This window comes from Polypterus senegalus, chromosome 11, assembly GCF_016835505.1.
Source record: "Polypterus senegalus isolate Bchr_013 chromosome 11, ASM1683550v1, whole genome shotgun sequence".
Classification (NCBI taxonomy): Eukaryota; Metazoa; Chordata; class Cladistia; order Polypteriformes; family Polypteridae; genus Polypterus; species Polypterus senegalus.
The window spans coordinates 27,069,841-27,093,179 of NC_053164.1; the positions used below are offsets into that span (position 1 = coordinate 27,069,841).

At 38.6% G+C, this 23,339-nt stretch overlaps 1 protein-coding gene across 1 annotated transcript; it reads left to right on the forward strand.

The window, feature by feature from the left end:
- Positions 1-426: 426 nt before the first annotated feature.
- LOC120538765 (cytochrome P450 2C8-like) lies at positions 427-21,862 on the forward strand. The gene is made up of 9 exons (XM_039768222.1): positions 427-642; positions 742-904; positions 8,637-8,786; positions 14,417-14,577; positions 14,694-14,870; positions 15,771-15,912; positions 16,303-16,490; positions 18,876-19,017; positions 21,000-21,862. Exons 1-9 carry the CDS (start codon positions 469-471, stop codon positions 21,179-21,181), a joined length of 1,479 nt encoding a protein of 492 aa, XP_039624156.1. The 5' UTR covers positions 427-468; the 3' UTR covers positions 21,182-21,862.
- The last annotated feature ends 1,477 nt before the right edge of the window (positions 21,863-23,339 follow it).

The following is a 23,339-nucleotide window of genomic DNA, read 5'->3' on the forward strand; positions in this document are numbered from 1 at the left end:
GTGTGTTAGAAGAGAAGAGATCTCAGACTGGCCGCCTTATATATGCCATTGGGAGGATATATGATAGACTAACGTTTACATTTTTTTTAGAATGCAACGCGATCTACCTGCACTACCTTTGCGATCTACCAGTCAATCGCGATCGACGCATTGGGCACCCCGATTTAGGGTTTGTCCAAAACCCTCCAACCTAACATTCTAATCCATTTTATCCAGTTCAAGGTCGCAAGCAGTCTTCACAACTCAGTAGTTTTTGAAGTAATCAAATTACTTACAAATTACACAAATACTCTGTTGATCTAAGGAATCCTTATATCCCTGTATTATGCGCGAATACAAAAGGTGCATTAAAATAGGTAACAAAGAACAGCTGGCACAAAAGCACATTCCATGGCAGGGCGCTCTTTCAATGTTTACAAAGTTTTCTCCCTCCTCAAACACGAGATTATTTTTATTGCGTATTCAAACATGGAGCTCGCCTGCACGCTAATTCTGGGTTTGATCGTCGTGGGTCTGCTGTTCTTGTTTGTCCAGAGGGAGTCGGCTCGTTACGCTAAAATGCCCCCCGGACCGACCCCACTCCCTTTAATCGGTAACTTACTGCAGGTGAACGGCAAAACTCCACATGAGAGTTTTATAAAGGTTACTATATTTTCTTTCCAAAGTAACTGTTTCCCTTATTTCGCGCTGAAATCTTTTTAGGCAAGATATATCACCACACTCTGGTGCTTTTCCTTACAGATGAGCGAGACCTATGGACCCGTGATGACGGTGCACATGGGTTCCCAGCGTGTGGTGGTTCTGGTCGGCTACGACGCGGTGCAGGAGGCGCTGGTGCAGCAGGCTGACGTGTTTGCCGGGAGGGCTGTATCGCCGCTGTTTATGAGAATCACCGGGGATTTTGGTAAGAGTTTTGCTCCCTTTATCCTAATCATGTATTGATGCAGGATCACGAGTGCTGAGCCACAGAGACTTTTAAACCAGCCCTTAAGCCAGGCTGAAAAACTGGAACTTCTTAGATGACCACGAGTTATAACATATTACAATTAAATAGCCTACATTTAAAAACAAGAGTAGACTATTCAGTCTATCTAGTTTATTATCAGGTCGCTCTAACGGAGAATGGAATGAGTAACTTTTTTAAGTCCTAAAGCGTGCCTAGCGAAATTATTCTTTGATTAATGAACAAGTAAGATACGCTACCAAAAAATTGTTTGCCTAGTTTAAGCATTATCTTTCTGTCCCAATATCGCGTAACAAAGTAGTTTTATCGCGCACTTACTGCTATACAGGTACTCTCGGACACAAAAGATAGTGCAATCCAACCCTTTTTTGCACAACAGGGTGATTGATTTACAGAGTACATGACGTTACACCCGGTGCCGACAAAAATATATACATAAAATAAAAGGTGCTAGCCGATGTACACTAGAGATTACAAGTATTTTAGTGCGAGTGGACGTCCCCCTGTTGAAAACACTGTTATTAAATGATGCCTTGTGGGTACTCGTGGAACCATTGCTTGTCAAATACTCGTTTCATTCTGGGAATGGTTCTTTGCAGATGAAATTGGGTTGTTTGGTCTTTGAAAATGTTTTAATATTTAGATAAAGCTAAATATGTATTATATAGTGGGCCATCTAGCAGATTACACCCGGTTAAAAAAACACAGTGGGGCACTCCAACTCACCTTCCTCGGAGTCTCAACATGGTAAAAATGTATTGTAATGAACGGTATTCATCCACTAGCAATTGGCAGATGCTTGAGGCGATTGTCTGCTCGAGAAAGAGGTGCTCGTGTGATTGGGGCTGAATATACAGCTAGAACTGACCTCGAAAAAATAAAATCTGGATCAGAAGAAAAAGACTGCAGAGCGAGCCTGTGCGTGAAGTGTCTCTAAACAGCAGTGGAGCAGGTTACATGAGGCAAGGACTGAGTCGGGGTTTACGGTTTCAACCGCGTCTGAAGAGCCATTGGTTCAGACTGTACGGAGCGAGGACTTAGTTGGAGTTTGTGGTGTTAACTAGATTGTTGGGTTTTAACCGTGTCCGAAGAGCTGCTTGATTGAGCCAGTAGGCGGCAGTCGAACACAATGGCGTGTGTCTGAAGCTCCTGCCTCTCACGGACCTGAAATGACTGTCGCTCTTTTGTAGCGGCTTGTAGGACTCACAAGTAGTTGGTTAAGGTAAGTGCCCTCTCCGTTTTTCCAGTTGAAGTACATAGAATGAAGCTAATTGTAGAAGGTTTAACTTTCCTTTAAAACCGCATGCACTCCATCTCTGAAAGGAAGAAGAAAGAATGTCAGACAATGGGGCAAGGCAAATAGAAGTTTGAGAGAAATTTCTCTAATTTGAAAGAAAAATCTCTGACCCTTTTTAACATTATCTTGGTCTTATCCTGATTTATATAAAAAATAGTTGCCATCCAGTTTTTAATATCACTGAGGCAGCTTATCAGAGAAGAAGAAGGAAGGATACCAGTGGCATGGGTGCTTAGATATATCTGAGTCTCTTCTGCATTGAATTTAAATTGCAAATTATGATGATGAATGATAAAGTGCAGGGGAAGCAAATAGACGGTAAAAAGAGAGGACCTAAAATAGCATTGAGGAATGCCTGGAAAAATCAGAGCTGTGTGAGACAATTTTTTTTCCAATTGAAATTACATGTGCCCTGTCAGTAGGGTAGGATTTGAACCAGGGTAAATCAGTATAAAAAATTCCAAGTACAGACTGAAGACATGAGTATAGAATGTAATGAGTAACCATATCAAAGGCAGCATTAATCAATAAGGAGCAGAATCTGGACCAGGCCAGAGTCAGCAGAGAGGACTACAACTGTAAGAAGAACAGCTTCTGTACTTAAACACGCATAACTATGCCTGAGAGGCCACTACCTTCTCTAGAACCTTAGAAAGAAAAGAAAGGTTAGAAATAGGCCTGTAATTACCGAGAACTGCAGAAGCTGCCAACTGCCAAGGTATTGCCTGCCAATGAAAAAAATCATCTCAGATAACAGAGTACTAGAATCATGGGGTAGAAGGGGAGGCAGCTAGTTGGCAGAGATCTCCGGGACTCTGAGTGTGTCTGGCTTGTCTGACTCCTTTTCTACAATCTGGCCATGGTTCTACAAATAGCTGATGAACAGATGTTGTTTTTCTACAACTGCCACTGCACGACCAAACTGCATGCAGTCTTTGGTGTCTTCAAACTGGGAATCTTGCATCAAACATTTCTTTTTGTTTGGTTTTGTATCTGATTTTTTTGATGTTGATTTTCACATATCAGCTGACTATCACCTCTTCTATATCATCTATCCACCACCACCTTCTTCTTTTCCCTTTCTTTCTCTAATTGTCTTCCATGATTTTACACAGTTCTTCACCAGTTGAGCCCCTAGCAATATGACCAAAGAATTTCACTTTTTGCCTCAGTATGTACTCCACCAGAATTTGTTTTATCATAATAGCTCCTCATATTACTTCCTTGTTTGTTGTCTTCTTTATCCAGATCATTTTCATTATCCTTCGGTAGCACTATACTGTAGTTCAAAAGAAGCTATTTTCATTCAAAGTTCTAACATGAAAGAAAAGGTTTCTGTGCCATACTATAGAGTGGAACATACTTGGGTATGTATCAGTTTCTTCTTTACGTTCAGAGGGAGGTTGTTTTTCATCAGTCCTCTATATCTCCAGAAGCTGCTTAGCATTGGTTATTCCTGCCCTGACCTCCACATCATTCTTTAGGTTTTCATTTATCCAAATTCTGAGGTATTGAAAGTTGTTTACTTGTTTAAGTTTTTGATTGTCAAGTGTCAGTCTTATTTCTTTGGCCCTTTGTTTGTTATTGCCACGACTTTCCTTTTTTTTTGTGTTTTTATTTGGAGGGAGATTTTTTTTTTTATCCTCTTTCAGCTATTTTTTTAATAATTGGTGGAGGTCCTATAAAGTATCTGTTAGCAGTACCATATTGTCTGCATTGCTTATTTGTTGAATTTTCTTCTAATCATATGCTGGGCCTTCTATATCTTCACAAAAACCTTGTGAAGGTCGAACACAAAGGCTCATCACTGTAAGTGTTATTAAACAGCAGAAATAAAATGACACACCATTGGTGCACACCTCTCTTTATTGCTTTGATGTGTTCTTGTTTAAAGTCTTCATAAAGCTTTGTTGGTTATTGTATATATTCGCTATCAGTCTAACATCTTTCTCACAAATGCCTCTTTTCAGAAGAGTTTCCATCTGTTGTCATGCTCAACTCTGTCAAACACCTTAACATAGTCGATGAAGCATAAGCATGTTTCTTGTTTCTGTTAATCCGGTTTGCTAGAAGATTTTTGAGTGCAGTAATGCTCCCAATGGTGCTCAGGTTTGGCCGAAAGCCATACTACAACAGATCAATCATTCCTTGTAACTGTGTGCTGATTTGATTATATATTACTGTGGATAGGACCTTCATTGCATGAGACATCTGTGCAATTGTTTGGCGCACCTCACATTTCTTTGTTTTATTTTACTTCGGGATTGTGACAAATAGAGCTTGTAACCATTTTTCCAGTATTCTGTTATCTTGATAGATATCTTTTATTAGGTCCACAAAATCCATTTCTATTTTATCTCCAGCTCCTGTAATAAATTCAATAGGTATTTCATTAATACAAGTAGCTTTTTTCCCATAACTTGTAGCACTTTAATGATCTCCTATTCGATATCTATACTGCATTTTTAAACAGTTTTTATATATATGACTGTGACAGATAAGGGCTTTCTCGCACCCTTGTACCCTCAGACCACACGTCAGACACCAGATAAAAAGTCCAATTATTATTTATTATAATAATAATGTGCACAAAGCACGCTCCTCTCCACAATACGCAATAAACAAATAAATAATAACCAATCCTCCGAACTCCCAGACGCTTAGCCACCCTGCCTCCCAACTCAGCTCGTCCGTCTAGGATTTCCCACAGTCCTTTATACTCCTTGACCCGGAAGCATTTCACCCTCTCTGTCCATGTGACCTGGAACACTTCTGGGTCAGATAAAAATCCTTCTTTTCTTCACCCAGGAAGCACATCGTTTCCTTTGTCCTCGTGACTATGATGTACTTCCTGGGCGTAAGGCAAATAGTCTCTGGGCCTCCCTGCAGCGACTCCTGGTGGCCCCCATGGAATCCAGCAGGGCTGTGCATTAAAAGTCCATTGTCCATAATTCCCTGCTGGCATTCGGTGCACCTCTATGCTGCAAGGAGGGCTCCATCTGGCGGCCTGGGGGTATTGGCCAGGATGAACGGCCAGCCATGTACCACAATGACATAATCACAACATTATATACAACAGAAGCAAATAATACTACAGTCAGGAAAACAGAAAACATCCAGAAAACAATATGAAAATATATAACTGAACTCCAATATGGGTCTTTAACGTAAACATAAGTGACAGTTGAATATTGTTGGAGAATGATGGAACTAAAATAAAAGTCGTCATGAAATAGAATGACTTGAGAATGAAAGAAGCAATTTACATTATCAATGGTTCTTGCTCAGAGTGATTGGTAATGTATTTCATGATAAAAAATAATTAAACAGATATTTACTTGATGAAGTGTGTTCTTTAAATATATTGTTTACTTGCTTCCTAATCCGAGATATATATGGATATTCTTTCTGGCCTACAACCGTTAATGGTGTCTGACATTCTGCTGTATGAACATAGCACTACAGTTGAAGTTTTTATTGAGCAGATGCAATACCAAACTAAATGTTTTGGGGGAGATGAGGATAATTTAATTGACAGATCTTTAAAAAGGATATATACTGATCAGGACAGGTTAACATTTTAAAGTTGAAAAATTAAAAACATTTGCTGTTAAAGTTTTTCAGTGGGAGATGTTATGTTTTCATCCCATCTCCTAGTGTTATAGTAGTGCCAATTTAAATGATTCCAATCTTTTGACCCACACACTATTTATAAACATGGTTGTCTGTTGACAAAGGTTGCTATAACTGTTTTCAGGTTTTAAAGTGTATTCAGGTCCGGTTTGCCAAGGACAATCTGATCCACCTTCATTCAATATGGCACCTTGTCTCCTTTTGAGATTAAACCAATCAGAGGCGTGTCCTTGAGAGATTTTAGCAGTTTTATAGATGAATCATTGGAGGCTTAGTGAGAGTAAAAAAGAGGAAATTAAAAACACTCTGGGCTCTGATTGATATTTTCCTAGCTTCACTGTCCGATGTCTCTTTCTCAGAAAGTCATAGGCATCCCAAGTTCATACTAAGGAGTTTGCTTTTAAGAAACTCTGATATTACTGTTGTGGCGGACGGCGTTCAGCTTATCCTGGCTGGGACGCCCGCGAAATGGAAGGATGTGGGAAGGCCGCTTTTTCAGGACACTGCCTCCCCCAAAATAATAGATGGCAGCTTCCCTGGGATCTGGTGGTGCCCCAGATTCCCGCAGGGAATCCTGTAACTTGTAATTCGGTTGCGCAGCCCTGTTGGGTGCCGTGGGTGCCGCCAGGGGGATCTGTAAAGGAACAGAAGGACTCTTATCGTATTCCAGGCTAAAGAAAATCCAATTCTCCGTCTGACCCGGAAGTGCTAGCAAGTCCCCTGAGTGGAAGGAGAAGCATTTCCGGGTCAAGGACTATATAAGGGACTGTTGGAGACCCAGCAAGCGAGCCAGAGTTGGGAGGTAGTAGGATGGAGCTGGCTGGGAGGTGTGGAGAAGAGATTTGTGTGATTTATAGTTTTGTTATATTTGTTACTTGCCTGTTTATGGTGGCGGAGGTGCTTTTGGGTACTACAAACAAGAACAAAAGAATTAAAAATCTTCTTGGTGATTTTACCCTGTGTCAGTGTCTGCCTGTTGGGTTTAACTGGGCAACAGCAACCCCTAACCCCCATCAAAACCTGGAGAATGTACATAGAAAGTCTAAATGGCTTCAAAATTTTCTGGAAAGCCATATTAACGATATCTTCAACTAAACTGTGGGGTCAATAAGGAAACTAAAAATGGTCAAAAAGACAATCTGAGAATTAGGCATTGAAATAGATAAAAATAAGAAAGAAAAATATAAAAAGAAGGAAAACAATACTAGCTTTATCAAAACAATCGCTTCCATGCTTATTTATCCAGTATTTTAATATTATCAGAGAGTGTTAAAAAGCTAGATTTCATTTTGGCATTATTTTGTACATGGCAAAAATTAAAACTCAGATGCAACACTGGTTTGTCTCATACCCATGTCTGTACTCACTCACAACGGTTAATTCAGATTCACCAATTAATCTAATTTGCACATGTTTGGGATGTGGAAAGGAATCCTAGAGAAGAGCTTCTGTGCACCAGAAATCATTCAGACTTCAAAAAATCAGGGCCACAAATCAAATCCAAGTTATAGTGGTTAGTAACAGCGACCTTGGATTATCATCTGCTTTAGCAGATATTTACATCCTTAACTCTTTTAGGGCTAATTCTATTTTTCCCTTTTGTCCCAGAGCTGAATATTTTCCAAAAAGCTCATTTTTTGAAATGCACACAAAGCAATGGTTTCACATATAAATCAACATAAAATACTTATTTATGATGAATGTCACTATGTTTTATGTTCCATGAGCCCCTACACTATGTAAGTTCACATACCTGTTTGTCTTTTCTCTATTAAACTGACAGGCACTTTCTGGAAAAAAAAAAACAGCTTGAAGTAGTCAAGCGGCTGGTAATCCATAGTGTCCACTAGCACACCGTGTCATTTGATGAAGTCAAATTGCCAGTTTGCCTCCCATGGATCTGTCTGTGTAGTCCTCTCAGGGTGAACATTGCTGTAGGCATGTCAGCTATACAAGCATGTTCAGCACTATGATCAGCTGGAGATCGATCAAATTGTTCGTATCAAAATCAGACTTTGATAAAAGTCAAATTCAGCAATAATACACACACAAAAAAGAATAAATAAATAAATATTACACACAGAGTATTTTGCTTTGTGTATTCACTTCACTCTCTCCCAATGTCGATGCCATTCTAAACATTGCTTATGTTACTGACACACGTGTAGGGTTGCAACATCAAAACAACAAGCCTAACAGTCCTAGCAAAGAGGGTCTTACCTATAACATAATTGTTTTATTGACATGTACAGTATGTTTTCGCTCTCTGCCCCTGATTGTCAACTTTAGTTGACATTTGCCCTCAGGACTATTTGCTTAAGTAATTCGGCCATGGTGGCACGGTGCTACCACTGCCGCCTCACAATAAGGAGACCAGTTTACATGTTCTGGGTCCTCGCTGTGTCTAGTTGAGTTTAATCATGATGCTCTGGTTTCCTCCCACATATTGAAAGACATGCAGGTTAGGTTGTTTAGCTAAGCTAAGTTTGCCATGGTGTGTGCGGTGGGTGCACAAGAGTGTTCACTTTGTGATGGGCTGCTGCCCTGTTTACAGATTGTTCCTTGCTTGTGCCCCATGATTGCTGGGATAGGCTCCAGCCTCCAGTGACCCTGCTCAGGCTTAAGCAGGCCCAGATATGATATGATAATACTTAAGTTTTGTGTATGGTAGAAAAAGTTTTATTTTTTGGTTCTTTGTTTTAGCAAGATTAATCTTTAACAAGTTTCCTAAATGTTGTTAAGGGTTGTTCCTAAGCAATGGAGATCGCTGGAAACAACTTCGCCGCTTCTCAATTTCCACACTGCGGGATTTTGGAATGGGAAAGCGCAGCATTGAAGAGTGGATACAAGAGGAAGCTAAACACCTCATTGAGGAATTCAGAAAAACCAAAGGTGAGCCTGGTTATCTGGGACTTTGATGGGAAGGTACCTCTTTAACTAAAACATAATTTTCTTAAACCTACTTTACCCAGTTAAGAGCACTGGGGGGAAGGGACTAGCGTACAGCCTAGGGCATAAAATAGAAAGCAACCCTAGACAGGGAACCAGTCCATCACACGCCTCACTACACACACATATAATCACAATCACAAAGAGCCAATTTGGAAATGCTAGTCAATATAACCTACAAATCATAAGGGGTGAGGGAAGAAGGGATGAGGGAAGATCAGGAGAAAACCCACTCAAACAGACAAAGTCTGGGTGCACATGTCAAACCCAGAATGCTTGGGTCTGTGAGATGACAATGTTCAAAACTACACCATCATGCCAGATGTTTCTACTATTTCTAGAAAATGGCAGGAATTCCAGTTTTTTTTTTATTTAATGCATGATACAAACACTGTGTGCTGAGTAAAAAAATATTATGTCTAGATTTGAATGCTATAGTTTTTCAGATTTAGCCACTGCTAAAGCACCAGACTCTGTATTGTTACACCTTTTTGACATATGATTTTAGAGCCTCTATGGTACATTAGCATGGTCTATCATGATTTCCACAGATCAGTTATAGGTGCGTTCACAAGTAATGCAAAAAGCATCTGCTGCGATTGCCATATCTGTCTGTCTGTCCCATGAAACAACTCTGCTCCCAGTGTACTGATTTTGTTTTGGAAATATTTCAGAACATTTAAATTTTCACTAAAAAATCTCAAAACTAGCATGCTGTACAAAGAATTGAAATTTCAAAATCTCCCATTAAAAAGCATGAGCAAATATGCAAACTCATCTATGAATAAAACAGAGAAGCGTTATATGTGACTACAATTACAGATTAGTTTACTCTTTCAAATATACCTTGAGGTCACTTAAACTTTAATATTTTGTATTTTTTCCTCTTTTACTCGTCCAGCTTCTGTTTCTGACAGCAAAACAGTCCAATACAAGTTAAGCTGATGTCACATTACATGACTTTTAGTCATGGGACATGTTAGACTTGTCAATGAGACATGATTTTGTTGTAAGACCACCTCCATTTTAATAATTTAAAATTGCTGGCCATGTCACATTTACTTAAAGTATGCCAACTTTCCATCTCAGTCCTTCTTTTCCCCTTTTTTGACAGCCAATAACATGCTACCTGACAGAGGTGGTATTGTACAAAGTGTTAACAGCTGCAGAAATTTAAGCTGCAAATTCATTCCTTTTTTACCACTCTGTCATGGTATGTAAAACACAAGACATCAGAGAGAACAGCTTCTCTTCTGTTTGTGAGGTCCAAAGCATCTTATTCTTTGTTTCTGCATTATATGAATTGTACTTCTTGATGAGCATTTGTTGGAGGTCAACTATCATGCACACACAATCCATCCCTACGACTAAAGGCAAATCAGACGTTTTTAATTTTGTCGGAGTGAGTTGCAGACTAATCGGAGTGAGTGACTCAGTATCTCACTTTGCGCTACTGGCCTTCACAGGAGTATGCCACCTACTGCCTCTGACTCTCTGAGATTACATAAATAAAGACTATGACTGAAAAACAATGCATTACTTCCCCAACACTACAATAAAGCTAATTTATTTCTGTTTAAGTGGTTTTCACTGAGTGCAGCCGCAGAGCACTCTAACAAGTTCAAAGATACTGATCTATTTGAACAGGAAGGAAGAAAAATGGTTTAAAACTGTTTAAAATAAATTGAGCCTAGGTATATCTGTCAATTACTTAGTTGCTGATTTATTGTTATTGTTCATTTATCAACAAAGCTCCCAACCTGTTCTCCATCGTGATCCAAAGCAGCCAACAATTCTACATTGACACTTCAATAGAGATTTCATTTTCCAATAAGTACTTCTTTGAAAAATGTTTAAGAAATTTGAGCTACAATTAATCACAGATCCTCCATTTTCAACAGCTAACATAAGTACATCCATCAATACCATAATTAGAATCTGCTCTCTGTGAAAACTGTTGAGCCATCATTAGTCCATTTGGGCTGCATTTTTCATTACATGACATTGTGTAGCACTATTAAAAAGCTTGTATTTAATATAGTACCTCTGCATGTAATTACATTTTATAATTGCTGTTATTTTTAATGATTCACTGTTACAACAATACAAAAAAGTTTTAATTCACTCTTTGATTAAGTAACTCAACTGTGTTACTCAGTTGATTGAGCTGCCCTGTGGGACATCCTGAGGGTTCACAGGATCCCCTCAAGGTTGCTGGTTATCATGGCCGGACTTTACACTGGTACTGTGAGTGCTGCGCAGAGTGGAGGCAGGACCTCTGTATTTTTCCCAGTTGATTCTGGGGTTCATCAGGGGTGTGTTCTGCTCCTACTCTATTCAATGCTTGTATTGTTGGGCAAGGTGGTGGGGTCCAGCAGTTGTGGGATATCTGTTGGTAAAGAAGGATTCATGGATCTTGACTTTGCTGACGATGCTGTGATCTTCGCGGAGTCAATGGAGGCTCTGATCGAGGTGCTAGAGAGACTGAGCGAGGAGTCTGAGTGTCTGGGCTTGCGAGTGTCCTCATTAAAACCAAGATCCAGGCCATTAATGACCTCTTGGACACAGCCATCAGCAGTGCATCTGTTTGTGGAGAGAGTGTTGACCTTGTTGATAGGTTTACTTACCTTGGCAGTGACATTCATGTCTTAGCTGACTCTTCCTATGAGGTCAGTAGACAGATTGGGAGAGCCTTGGGGGTAATGAGGTCGCTGGAAAGGGGTTTCTGGCACTCCTCATATCTATGCAAAAGGATGAAGGTCCAAGTCTTTAGAGTCCTGGTGCTTCTTGTCTTGCTATATGGTTGTGAGACATGGACGCTATTCAGTGACCTGAGACGAAGACTGGACTCTTTTGGTACTGTGTCTTCCCGGAAAATCCTTGGGTACCGTTGGTTTGACTCTGTATCGATTGAGCGGTTGTTAATCGTGTCCAGAATGAGGCACATTACCTGCATTGTGAGGGAGCGTCAGTTACTACTACGGCCATGTGGCATGTTTCCCCGAGGGTGATCCGGCTCGTAAGATCCTCATTGTTGGGGACCCGAATGGCTGGACCAGGCCAAGGGGTCACCCACATAACACTTGGCTGATAGAGGGTCATTTGTGGATGGTGGGAATGGACCACATGTCTGCCTGAGGGGTTGCAAACCAGGATCCCAAGTTGTTTTGTTGTTTTGTGGGTGCGGCAACACACTGTACCAGTGCATGCTCCCAGACTTGACTTGCCTTGATTAAGTAACTAAAAACTAAAAATTCTTCAGCTTTTAAATCAGTTAATGCCCCTGAACATACCTAAATATTACACCATGAATACATCTTCTAACTTATTTAATTATACTGGTTCCAAATTACCATTACAGTACCAACATTATAAGGCAGTAAATTACTTCCAATTAAATAGGTTTTGTTCTTTCAAATCCCTTTTCCCTCAAAGAAGAAAATACACAGATACATAGTCAATTAGAAATGTAACACAGGTTTGAATAAATCACTAAAATTTAAAACAGATGACTGGGGGATTTTTGCAATAAGGACTGATCAGTGAGTATGTTAAAGACAGTGCTTACATATTGTGTTTGATTTTCTTAGACTTCCAAAATGTCCCACACTGAAGGTTAATTCTGCTGTAAAGGTATCCTACAAAATCTAAAGTTGGTTGACAGGGGTCCCTCAGGGGTCTGTGCTGGGACGGTTACCTTTTCTAATTTACTTTAATGACATTGATTCCGGTGTAGTTCGTAAGCTTGGAAAATTCACACCTGGTACTAAAATAGAGGAGAGGGAGGAGAAAGCAAAAATTCGAAAAGACCTGAAGATCTTCAGAACTGTTTAAACAGTTGGGAAATGCAGTTTAGTATAACAAAGTACAAAGGGCTACACATTGGAAAATTGAAGTTTTACAGTTATAAATACAACATGATACATGCTGTCTTAAAGAATGCACTCTCTGAGAAGAATTTAGGGGTTTATGTTGACATAACACCTTCATGGTTTAATTAACATGCAGAACTAATTAAATAGAGTAATAAATGTTAGGTTATATCATAAAAAAAAAAATCAGTATAAATCAAGAGACTAGTGAGGTCACATCTGGAGTATTGAGTGCACTTCTGGTCACAATGCTACAAGAAAGACATAGCAGCACTTGAAGCTGAACAGTGAAGGGCAACCAAGTGTATCCCACATTTCAATTGTGACAAACTCAGAGAACTAAACCTATTTGGCCACAAGCAGAGGAGACTGCATGGGAACCTAATCCAGATTTTCAAAACTCTCAAAGGCATTGATAAAGTAGATCTAGCAGAATTCTTTCAACTTAACTGTGAATCATGTACTCAAGGACACCAGTGGAAATTAAGGGGACGTGCATTCAAGGTTGAAACCAGGAATCACCTTTTTAATCAAAGAGTTGTGGGAATCTGGAACAAACAGAGACATGAATTGGAAGCAGAAAACTTGACAGCTGTGTACACCATAAGCAGTATTTTAAAGTCAATTCTAAATGACACAGGTAACCAGTGTAGTGACATCAAAACTGGAGAGATGTGCTCAGATTTTCTTTTCCTAGTTAAAATTCTAGCAGCTGCATTCTGCAATCGATTGATGTCTTAACTTTTACTCTCTGTACATCTATTTTCACTGCTGAGATTTTGGTGAGCCAGAGCCATTGCCAGCAATACTGAGATACAAGGCAGGAACTAGCCTCAGACAGGGTGCTAGCATGATTACACATTTTAGGCAAATTTAATGTCTATTGGATGTGTGTGTAGACCTGAATACACACTGAAAACCCATGCGCACATCATACAGACACTGGCCAGATTACCTGTTAGTCACACTAATTTATATCAAAAGAAATATGACATTTTTTTCTTTATGTGCTAAGGAAATCTGGGTTTCTACTTTGTGTAAATTTCTGGAAAAAATATAATTAAAGTTGATTACATTGACAGATGACTTTATTCCAGCTGTGTTGCCAGATAATTTAAAGTTAGTTAAATAAACCTTACGAAAAAGAGTCGAGTCTCCTTGCAAACTCATTAGAGTCAATGACAGGACAGAAATACATAAATACAGAAAACCACAAATCATTAAAAAAAGGAATTATGACACTATACAATCCAGACTCCAGAATTCAGTTTTATGTCCACATTTTTCAAGAAAGACGTGAGAACACTAGAGAAAATCTAGAGTGAAGTTACAAAACCTATACTGTATATGACCGCAGGTTATGTGCTTATTAGAATTTTAAACAAACATAGTATTTGTTTAAAGTAAGCATATTACAAAATATTCTGTAAACAGATATTTTTACATGTATGGGACGTGTTACTACCCTAAACTATGCACACCTTCAAATTTTATTTGGGAAAATTAGCTAATTAGCATTCCAGATGGTAAGCTGATGTAATGGTCTTATACTCTGCAAAATTACGATGTTAGGAAAAGACAACTTTTAGTCAGTGCAATAACTGTAAAAATATACTGTATCTTATTCCTAAATTTATGATTGCTTTTACTTCCCAGTAAAATGATGAACTACAGTATTTGAACCACTTTGTTCTCTTGAAGGTTCTCTTTGTGATCCTACCATAATTTTGGGCCGTGCTGTATCCAATATCATCTGCTCCATTGTCTTTGGTCAGCGATTTGAGTATGAGGATAAGCAGTTTATACATCTGATATCGCTCCTTAATCACAATATGCGTTTAGTCAGCACCACCTTCGCACAGGTAACGATACTAACATACTAAGATTCTGTGCACCATATCTGAATTAACCCTGAGTTGACAAACGGAATCACTTGTGCTTAATTGGATTTTTTCATACTTTTGAATGTTTTATTTAGTTGTATACCATATTTCCTGTGCTCATGGATTTAATGCCTGGACTTTACAAGCAGATCTTAAAGATTGCAAACAAAATCAAAGAATTTACCTCAGAAATGATTCAGAATCATAAAGAGACACTGGACAGTGACAGCCCACGGGATTACATAGACAGCTTTCTCATCAGAATGAAGCAGGTAGGTGAATATTGGAGTTATTTTGGGAACTTATTGCTGTAAGAAACATAATGTAAAACTTTCTCCATTTCTTAACTGAATTTACAATTCAGTTTATTTCAGTTCAGTTTATTTTTTGTGTAGTGCTCTTCACTGAATGCAAATCATTATAATAAGCTCTCAGGTAAAATGCAAGTACATCGTTAAAAATTACTAATTACATAATGAGTACATATTAACACACAGATCTGTGAAAACAGACGGAAAAACAAATCGGCTCAAAACTGACTAATGTAAATGAAGCCCAGCAGTATCTGTCCATTAATTAATTCTTGAGCTATGGCCAGTTTACCATGAAAGAGAGGAAATCAAAAACTTCTGTTGGCAGCATTCCTGAAGAAAATAAAGCTCTAGTCAGTCACAGGGCACATTATTCATTCAAATACCCACACTCAAATTCTAACAGTTTAGGATATCCAGTGAACCTAATACACTGATCTTCAGAACATAGTGAGAAAAGCCTGGGGACTTGGTTAAAAATTAAAATTCTACACAAACAGCAGCCAGGAATGTAATTCACACCCAAAATATTGATTTTGTGACATACATGACCACCTGTGTGCTACTGTGTGGGAGTCCCATAAGGGACTGGCACCACATTCATGGTTGCACTGAACAAAGCTGGGGTAGGTTTTGATCCTTCATTACCCTGATTTGGATAAGTAGGTGCAGAGGGCTGGAAGTGTATATGAGTAATAAAGTTTAAATTAATCTTACTCTGAAGATGCATTTTGTTCAAATGTTTTAAATTCCTTGTCATTAAGGAAACATGGCAGGGAAATTGAATTGCAGTGCTATGTCTTGCGGAATCATAATGTTCTCTGTCCTAACTAGCTGATTATGTCTCTAATCTCATTCAAGGAGAGTGACAATTCTGCCACAGAGTTCCACTTTGAAAACCTGAATAGCACAGTTTTAAATCTCTTTACGGCAGGAACAGAGACCACCAGTACAACTCTACGATATGGACTGCTGATACTCATGAAATACCTTCATATCCAGGGTAAGGCATTTTAAGGATGGAATAACATCTAGACACAGATAATCTAAGTTTTGAGTTATTTCTAAATTTCAACCAAATGTGACAATAAACAAGCATTAAAAATAAATGTCTGGTTGGATGGGTGGACGAGTGGCAATGTCATCTAAAACAATGGAACAGTGAATGGGGAATCAGTCCATTATCAAAATGCTTTTGAATTCAATGGATTAGGTAAGAAATTTTCCCTGGTTGAAAGAAAATCTAAAGGAAATTGTAAATCTAAAGCTCATCATAAAAGCAAAGCAAATTAATCTGGATGAGCCTCAGAATAGGAGTTGTGTATGAAGACCTTACTGTGACTGTGGTTTTGATAATAATGCGTCTACTTTATGCTATTTTTCCTCCACCCAGAAAAGGTCCAGAAGGAGATTGATGATGTGATTGGACGAGACCGTGCCCCTGTCATGGAGGACCGCAGGAAAATGCCATACACTGATGCTGTCCTTCACGAAATCCAGAGGTTCATTGACCTTGTCCCTTTAAATGTTTTACATGAAACAACAAAGGACACTGTCTTCAGAGGCTACTCTATCCCTGAAGTAAGGCGCCATTTTCTCTTCAAGTTAAACCAAGCTAATACTAAGCTGTTTACTTTGGGTGATCTCTAAATAATTTATTTTAAAAAACAAAGGTCAAAAATGAAAGGCCATCTTTAAAACCATCTTCCTATATTTAATTTTTTTTGAACTGGCTTTTTCACATCCAGATCCTAAAAAAGATACAATGTTGTGATGTTTGGTTGAATAATGTGATTTCTTTTCTCTTATTTTACTCTGATTCATAATAATTTTACTAAATTTTACTGTCTTGTTGTGCTTTCTTTGCACTTACCCTGTGTATGAAGCACCTTGTCATGGTGCTCTTTGTAAATGGTGCTTGCGGATTCTATTGTGCATCACAGAACTCATCCACTGACCACAACTATATACTGTAGATGCAAGTCCTGGGATCTAATAAACTATTTTTATTTAACAAAAAGGCATTTCAACAGGCTTCTGGCATTTAAATGTTACAAATAATAAACTTCTGTCTGTTCTTCTACCTCTAATCCAAGCGAATGTTACCTTACTCCGCTCCCAACTCTGACTTGCCTGGATGAGGTGGAGCAGCTTCCTTTATGTTGGATCCAGGAATACTTCCAATGCCACATCATTGCACCCAGGAAGCACTTCCAGTTTAGGTGATAACTTCACCTGATGGCGAAGCGGCTAGGAGACTCCCGCCAGTGGAACCTGTGTTCCCTAACAGGGCTACCTTCTAAAACTACACCTCCCATTTCTCAGGTACCATACCTAAGGGACACTGCCCCACAGCATGCTGGGAGAAAACAACAACAACAACAACATTTATTTATATAGCAAATTTTCATACAAAAATGTAGCTCAAAGTGCTTTACATAATGAAGAACAGAAAAATAAAAGACATAGTAAGAAATTAAAATAAGTCAACATTAATTAACATAGAATAAGAGTAAGGTCCAATGGCCAGGGAGGACAGAAAAAACAAACAAAAAAAACTCCAGACGGCTGGAGAAAAAAATAAAATCTGCAGGGATTCCAGACCATGAGACCGCCCAGTCCCCTCCGGGCATTCTACCTAACATAAATTAAACAGTCCTCTTTGGATTTAGGGTTCTCAAGGAAGGACTTGATGATGATGGTCACGTACACTTCTGGCTTTTAGTCCATCAATGTTGGAGCATCATGATGCTTTGAGTAGATGGTGTGCACCACCACAAAGAAACTGGAAAAAGAAACAGAAGAGAGAGTAGGGGTCAGTACGGATTTTAGAGCCACCATGAATAGTTATTATAATGAATTGAACATACAGAATATCAGGATTAAATTAAAGTGAAGTTATGAGAAGGCCATGTTAAAGTAATGTGTTTTCAGCAGTGCTTTAAAGTGCTCCACCGTATCAGCCTGGCAAATTCCTATTGGCAGGCTATTCCAGATTTTAGGTGCATAACAGCAGAAGGCCGCCTCACCACTTCTTTTAAGTTTTGTTCTTGAAATTCTAAGCAGACACTCATTTGAGGATCTAAGGTTACAATTTGGAATATAAGGTGTCAGACATTCTGATATATAAGATGGGGCGAGATTATTTAAGGCTTTATAAACCATAAGCAGAATTTTAAAGTCAATCCTGAATGACACAGGCAACCAGTGTAGTGACATCAAAACTGGAGAAATGTGTTTGGATTTTCTTTTCCTAGTTATGATTCTAGCAGCTGCATTCTGCACTCGTTGCAAATGATTTATGTCTTTTTTGGGTAGTCCTGAGAGGAGTGCATTACAGTAATCTAGTCGACTGAAAACAAAAGCGTGAACTAATTTCTCTGTATCTTTCAGTGATATAAGAGGTCTAACTTTTGCTATGTTTCTTAAGTGAAAAAATGCTGTGCTAGTGGTCTGATGAATATGCGATTTAAAATTCAGGTTACAGTCAACAGTTACCCCTAAATTTTTTACTTCCATCTTTACTTTTAATCCTAATGCATCAAGTTTATTTCTGATAACAAATAACTAAGGAGGCAGCCTCCGCTTGCAATCCTGCTATATTGCTCTTTGAACATGGAATGGGAACAGCAACCATTCTGGCAGGATGTCCATTCATTTAGACTGTCCAATCTTTATGGCTTCTCAGCCAGGACTGAAGGTACTTCCATGGATTCCATTACAGTGATATATAAAAATGTACCAAGCCAGCACTCAGTTAATTGTGCTTTATACAAATTACCTGAAATTTAAACAAAAATAAATGCACTGAGTGACTGAGTAAACGTTTTAGGCCAGTAATAACTTCAGGTGCATTCTTAGTGACAACTGATTTTGAATGACTGTATTTCTCTTGTGAAAAAAACATTTATTATATTTTAGTAATGCAATGTTAAGCACTTTGCGATCTTCCTCATGATGGTCTAGGGTACAGTGGTGATTCCTGTCCTTCATTCAGTTCTGTTTGACAAGACCAAGTGGGAAACTCCTGACTCCTTCAACCCTGGTCACTTCCTGGATGAAAATGGCTGCTTCAAACTGAATCCAGCTTTCATGCCTTTTTCCGCAGGTACAATAATTTCTTATTCAAGAGAAACCATTTTGTGGTCATTTTCCATTATTCAGCCATTCTTAGCTGAAGATTTTAGCAGACTTGCACTTATTAGTAATTTTGCACATTAATATTACTGAGTTATAGTTATCTGGATCTGCATGATCACCCTATTTATATAATGGGATAATATTTGCCATTTTTCAGTCATTCAGAATTTCCCCCGTGCACAGTGGCTACCTGAAACATGCATCAAGTGTTTATACATGTACTGACTAACCTCATTAGGCACTCAAGGATAAATATTAACTGGTCCTGGTGATTTATTTGATTTCAGCCTATTTAATCTAAGCATAACTTCTCTCTCTACAATTTCCAAATCACTCAGTACTTCCTTCGTAGTCTCTTTTACTGTTAGGGGATTATTTTGCCTTACCTGTAATAGTCCTAACTAATTGCCTTTTAGCCTCCCTTCTAAATGTTTGCATTAATGCTCTCTTCCTGCCCTATGATTCATATTGGTGCTTGCATGCCTTATACAGCTGTTTTTCCTTTACAGCTTATTTTCAGACTCCTTATTAACCGACTGTGGCATTTTCCTTAATTTCCTGCTAATTCTAAATGTTGGGGTGTGCTTATTCTGTATTATATGTAAAACATTTTTAAACCTTTACCACTGCTCCACAACTATTACTACACTAAAGAAGCATGTTTATGCCTTTTAGACTTACCTGCATCTGTCTACAATTTGTCCTACCAAAGTTAAAATGAACAGTTTAAGCATCCCTACTCTTCAAAACAACTGAGGATTGTATTATATTATGGTCACTTGACTGTGTGGATACACTGACATTCTAACATTTGTGTGAAATCTGCCCTTAACAAGTTTCCAAAATTATATGTGTGTTGTTCTTGCATTATTTGTTTTAAAGTAGAAACCCTGGGATCCACTTTGCTAATCCCTTTCATAATTTTGAATACTTCAATCAAATCACCTCTTAATTTCTGTTTGCCTAAATTGAAAAAGTTCTGACACTTCCATCTCTCCTCGTAGCTCATGTTTCTTACCCTGGGAATCAGCATAGTTGCTGTTCTTGGACTTTCTGGAGCACTGCTGTAAGAGTTATAACTACTATAAAACTTACGCATAACCTCCATTGACACGTACTCCACACATTCTGACAGATACCCCTAATATCTGATGAGCCTTCTTGATCACTTCTGTACACTGTTTGGATGTACAGTAGATAGTGATAAGCCCACTGTGACTCCTTGGTCCTTCTCCTGAAGTGTACTTCCAAGTTTCAGATCTCCTGTTGTGTATTCAAGTCCAACATTTCTGCTTCCTACATATAATGCTTCACATTTACTTACATTAAATTTCATCTGATACAAATCTATCCAAGCCTGTATTCCATCCAAGTCTCTCAGTAGCAATTTAGCTGATTCTTCACTATCTGCCCATCCACCTACTTTTGGCATCATCTGCAAACTTAGCCAGCTTATTGATCATACTCTTATAGTCATTTATTTATATTAAAAAGCAGAGGTCCCAGCACTGATCCCAGAGGGTCATCACTTTTAACATCTCCTAATTCTGAAAATAGTTCTGTTCACCATAACCCTTTGCTTCCTGTGTTTGAGGCATCTCCTTAACTATCCACAGAGTGCACCCTGAATTTCCACTTCTTTTAGTTTGATCAGTTTCATTTGGGAGCAGGGTTTCTGTTATTTCTATTATATCAAAGTTTTGTGCAGCTGCATATGACTTAAGCACATTTATTTTATTCTTAATGAAATTATTCTGTGTATTGGATATTCTACAACTGCTTATTTCTTTTTTGACATTACACTACTATCACCCTACCATTCTTTATAATGTTTACTTTGAAGAGCAGTTAAGGTTTGGAAACTGCACTTGGACAACTTTTAAAGTCCTCCTCCCTTGAGTGACAAGTATCCTGCTCTACTAATCAACATTACAAACATTTGTTTTACAGGAAAGCGTATCTGTGTAGGAGAGGGTCTGGCCAAGATGGAGATCTTCTTGTTCTTCTGCTCTCTGCTGCAGAATTTCTCTTTTCGCTCCAAGGAGGATCCTATGAATATTAACTTGAGGCCAACTCCCTCCGCCTTTGTTGTAAGTCCCCAGGCATACGAGCTAATGGCCATCCCACGATAGCAAGAGAGTGATGGAAGAACTAAGAGATGCTTGAAGTATAGCAAGTTCAACAATTTCCGATCATATTTATGCTAATTTAAAATACTAGCTGATTTCAATCTTATAATAACTTTGAATTAGTTTTAATAAGAAAGTGTCCCAAAATGACTACTACAATTTAAAATGAATTTGTTATTATCCATTAAAGGTTTCATTATTAGAAATGGTTCAAGCAAATTCCTATTCTTTACTAAGATCTAAGATTTTATTACAAATGACAAAGAGAGGCATTACTCTCTATCCACTCACTTTTTGAAATAATCCTTATTCCATTTCTGGGTTGTTGAGATGGGTGGTTCCTGTTAGTGTTAAGTACAAGGTAGGAACCCACCACCATTACCACATCAGTTTACTGCATGGCACCCTCGCTCGCACATTCACACTCAAATACATGGTAGGAAGTTATTTTAGAATGTAAGGTATTGGCCTTTACACCCAAAGACAGTTGGTCCAGTTCTCACCTCCAACTCACTGTATGCCCATCCTGAGTAAATCTCTTTAACTACCTGTACCCTTAACTATGGAAAAAAGTGAAAAGAGCTTTGTGTTGGTGCATCACTATGGAAAAACACTATACAGTGATCCCTCGCTATATCACGCTTCGACTTTTGCGGCTTCACTCTATCGCGATTTTTTCTCATACACGCTTACATCACTACGCATGCGCTTTCTGAGAACTTTTATCTAAGCCCCATGATTGCTCCTAAACATGCTGCTTTTTTTAAGCCTTCTGACAATAAAACTAAGTGCCGGAGGAAGATGCTTACTATCCAGGAGAAGGTGAAACTCTTGGATATGATTAAAGATGGCAATACCCTACAAAAGCCTCCTCACGCATATGAAAAGACAGCGCCAGCAACTTTCTATCAAGATGTTCTTCAGCCGCGCACCCAGACACCCTTTGCCTACTCCTAGTACTCCTTCAGGGGAAAAAGACAACGACGCACCTGCTGAAGATACTGCACCACCTGAAGACTCTCCTACTGAGATCGTGCCTTCATAGGTTAGTGGTTGTGTGTAAGAACTGTGTGTGTGTGTAATTAAATGTACACTACAATAATCTACTATATAAAAGCGGTCGGGATTGTCCTTCTGTCCCGTGAGTGCAAAGCGTAGCGGTGTTCCGCTTATCACAGACTTACTACTTGCGCTTGCGTGCACGGCGCGATGTGAGCAGAGTTCTGGTGCTCCCATCGTTCCCTTGCTTTTGTGCGCGATACGCTGGAAAAATAGACAAAATTATGTCTGGAAATAATTAATGTTGATGGAGTACAAATGCCTCACCGCATAGTAAATATCAGGGGAGATGGTGCTTGCTTATTCTCATCTATAGCTTATTTAGTGCATTAAGCTCCGTCTTTAGTGGTACAGATTCGGGCTGACATTGTACGACTTTAGACAGGCACTCGAGGGAATAAAAAAACTTAGGTTTTCGGGAGATGTTATGAATGGGCACTTTGATATTCTCATTCCCTACACTTACATGCCTGATGTACACATGAAACACACACAAATTGAGGATAAAAGTCAGTCGCCTTAAAAGGTGGGTGAGCCTAGTAATAATATGATATTTGTAACGTCTAATATGTCTTATTTTCTCTTATTTTGTCTAATATATTGGGTAATATGAGTGCAATGGTGACTAAAGGGTGTTATTTCATGTCTAGAGGGCTCTAATAATGTTAAAAAAACATATTTAGAAGGTTGTAAACAGGTTTTCTATACTCTAACTGTGAAAATATTTGATTTATAAATAAAGAATCCTACTTCGTGAAAATTCATTTATCACGGTAGAGTCTGGAACGGATTAATGTGATAAACGAGGGTTCACTGTATACAAAATTATTTTCTGGTGATTTGATAGTGTTGTCAGTCACCCTAACCTGCTAACATTTGGCATGTCAATAGAAATTTCAGTATTCACAGAAAACCTATGTAGACATGGAGACCACACAAGCTCTGATCAGGTCAGGTCTCCAGAGATTTGAGGCAGTAATATTAAACTCTACAACACCAAGATGTTCATGGAAGAATCATAAAATTGAAAACAAATATTTGTCTGTACTAATTATTCAGACATACTGACATACTAGGTTTCAAAGTTTCCACCTACTTCTAA

What these genes read in the sequence shown, in the direction of transcription:
- LOC120538765 (XM_039768222.1), top strand. Translation starts at nt 469, where the DNA reads ATGGAGCTCGCCTGCACGCTAATTCTGGGTTTGATCGTCGTGGGTCTG. An exon ending in CACATGAGAGTTTTATAAAG is followed by an intron (nt 643 to 741) that starts GTTACTATATTT and finishes TTTTCCTTACAG; the next exon opens with ATGAGCGAGACCTATGGACC. An exon ending in GAAATACCTTCATATCCAGG is followed by an intron (nt 15,913 to 16,302) that starts GTAAGGCATTTT and finishes TCCTCCACCCAG; the next exon opens with AAAAGGTCCAGAAGGAGATT.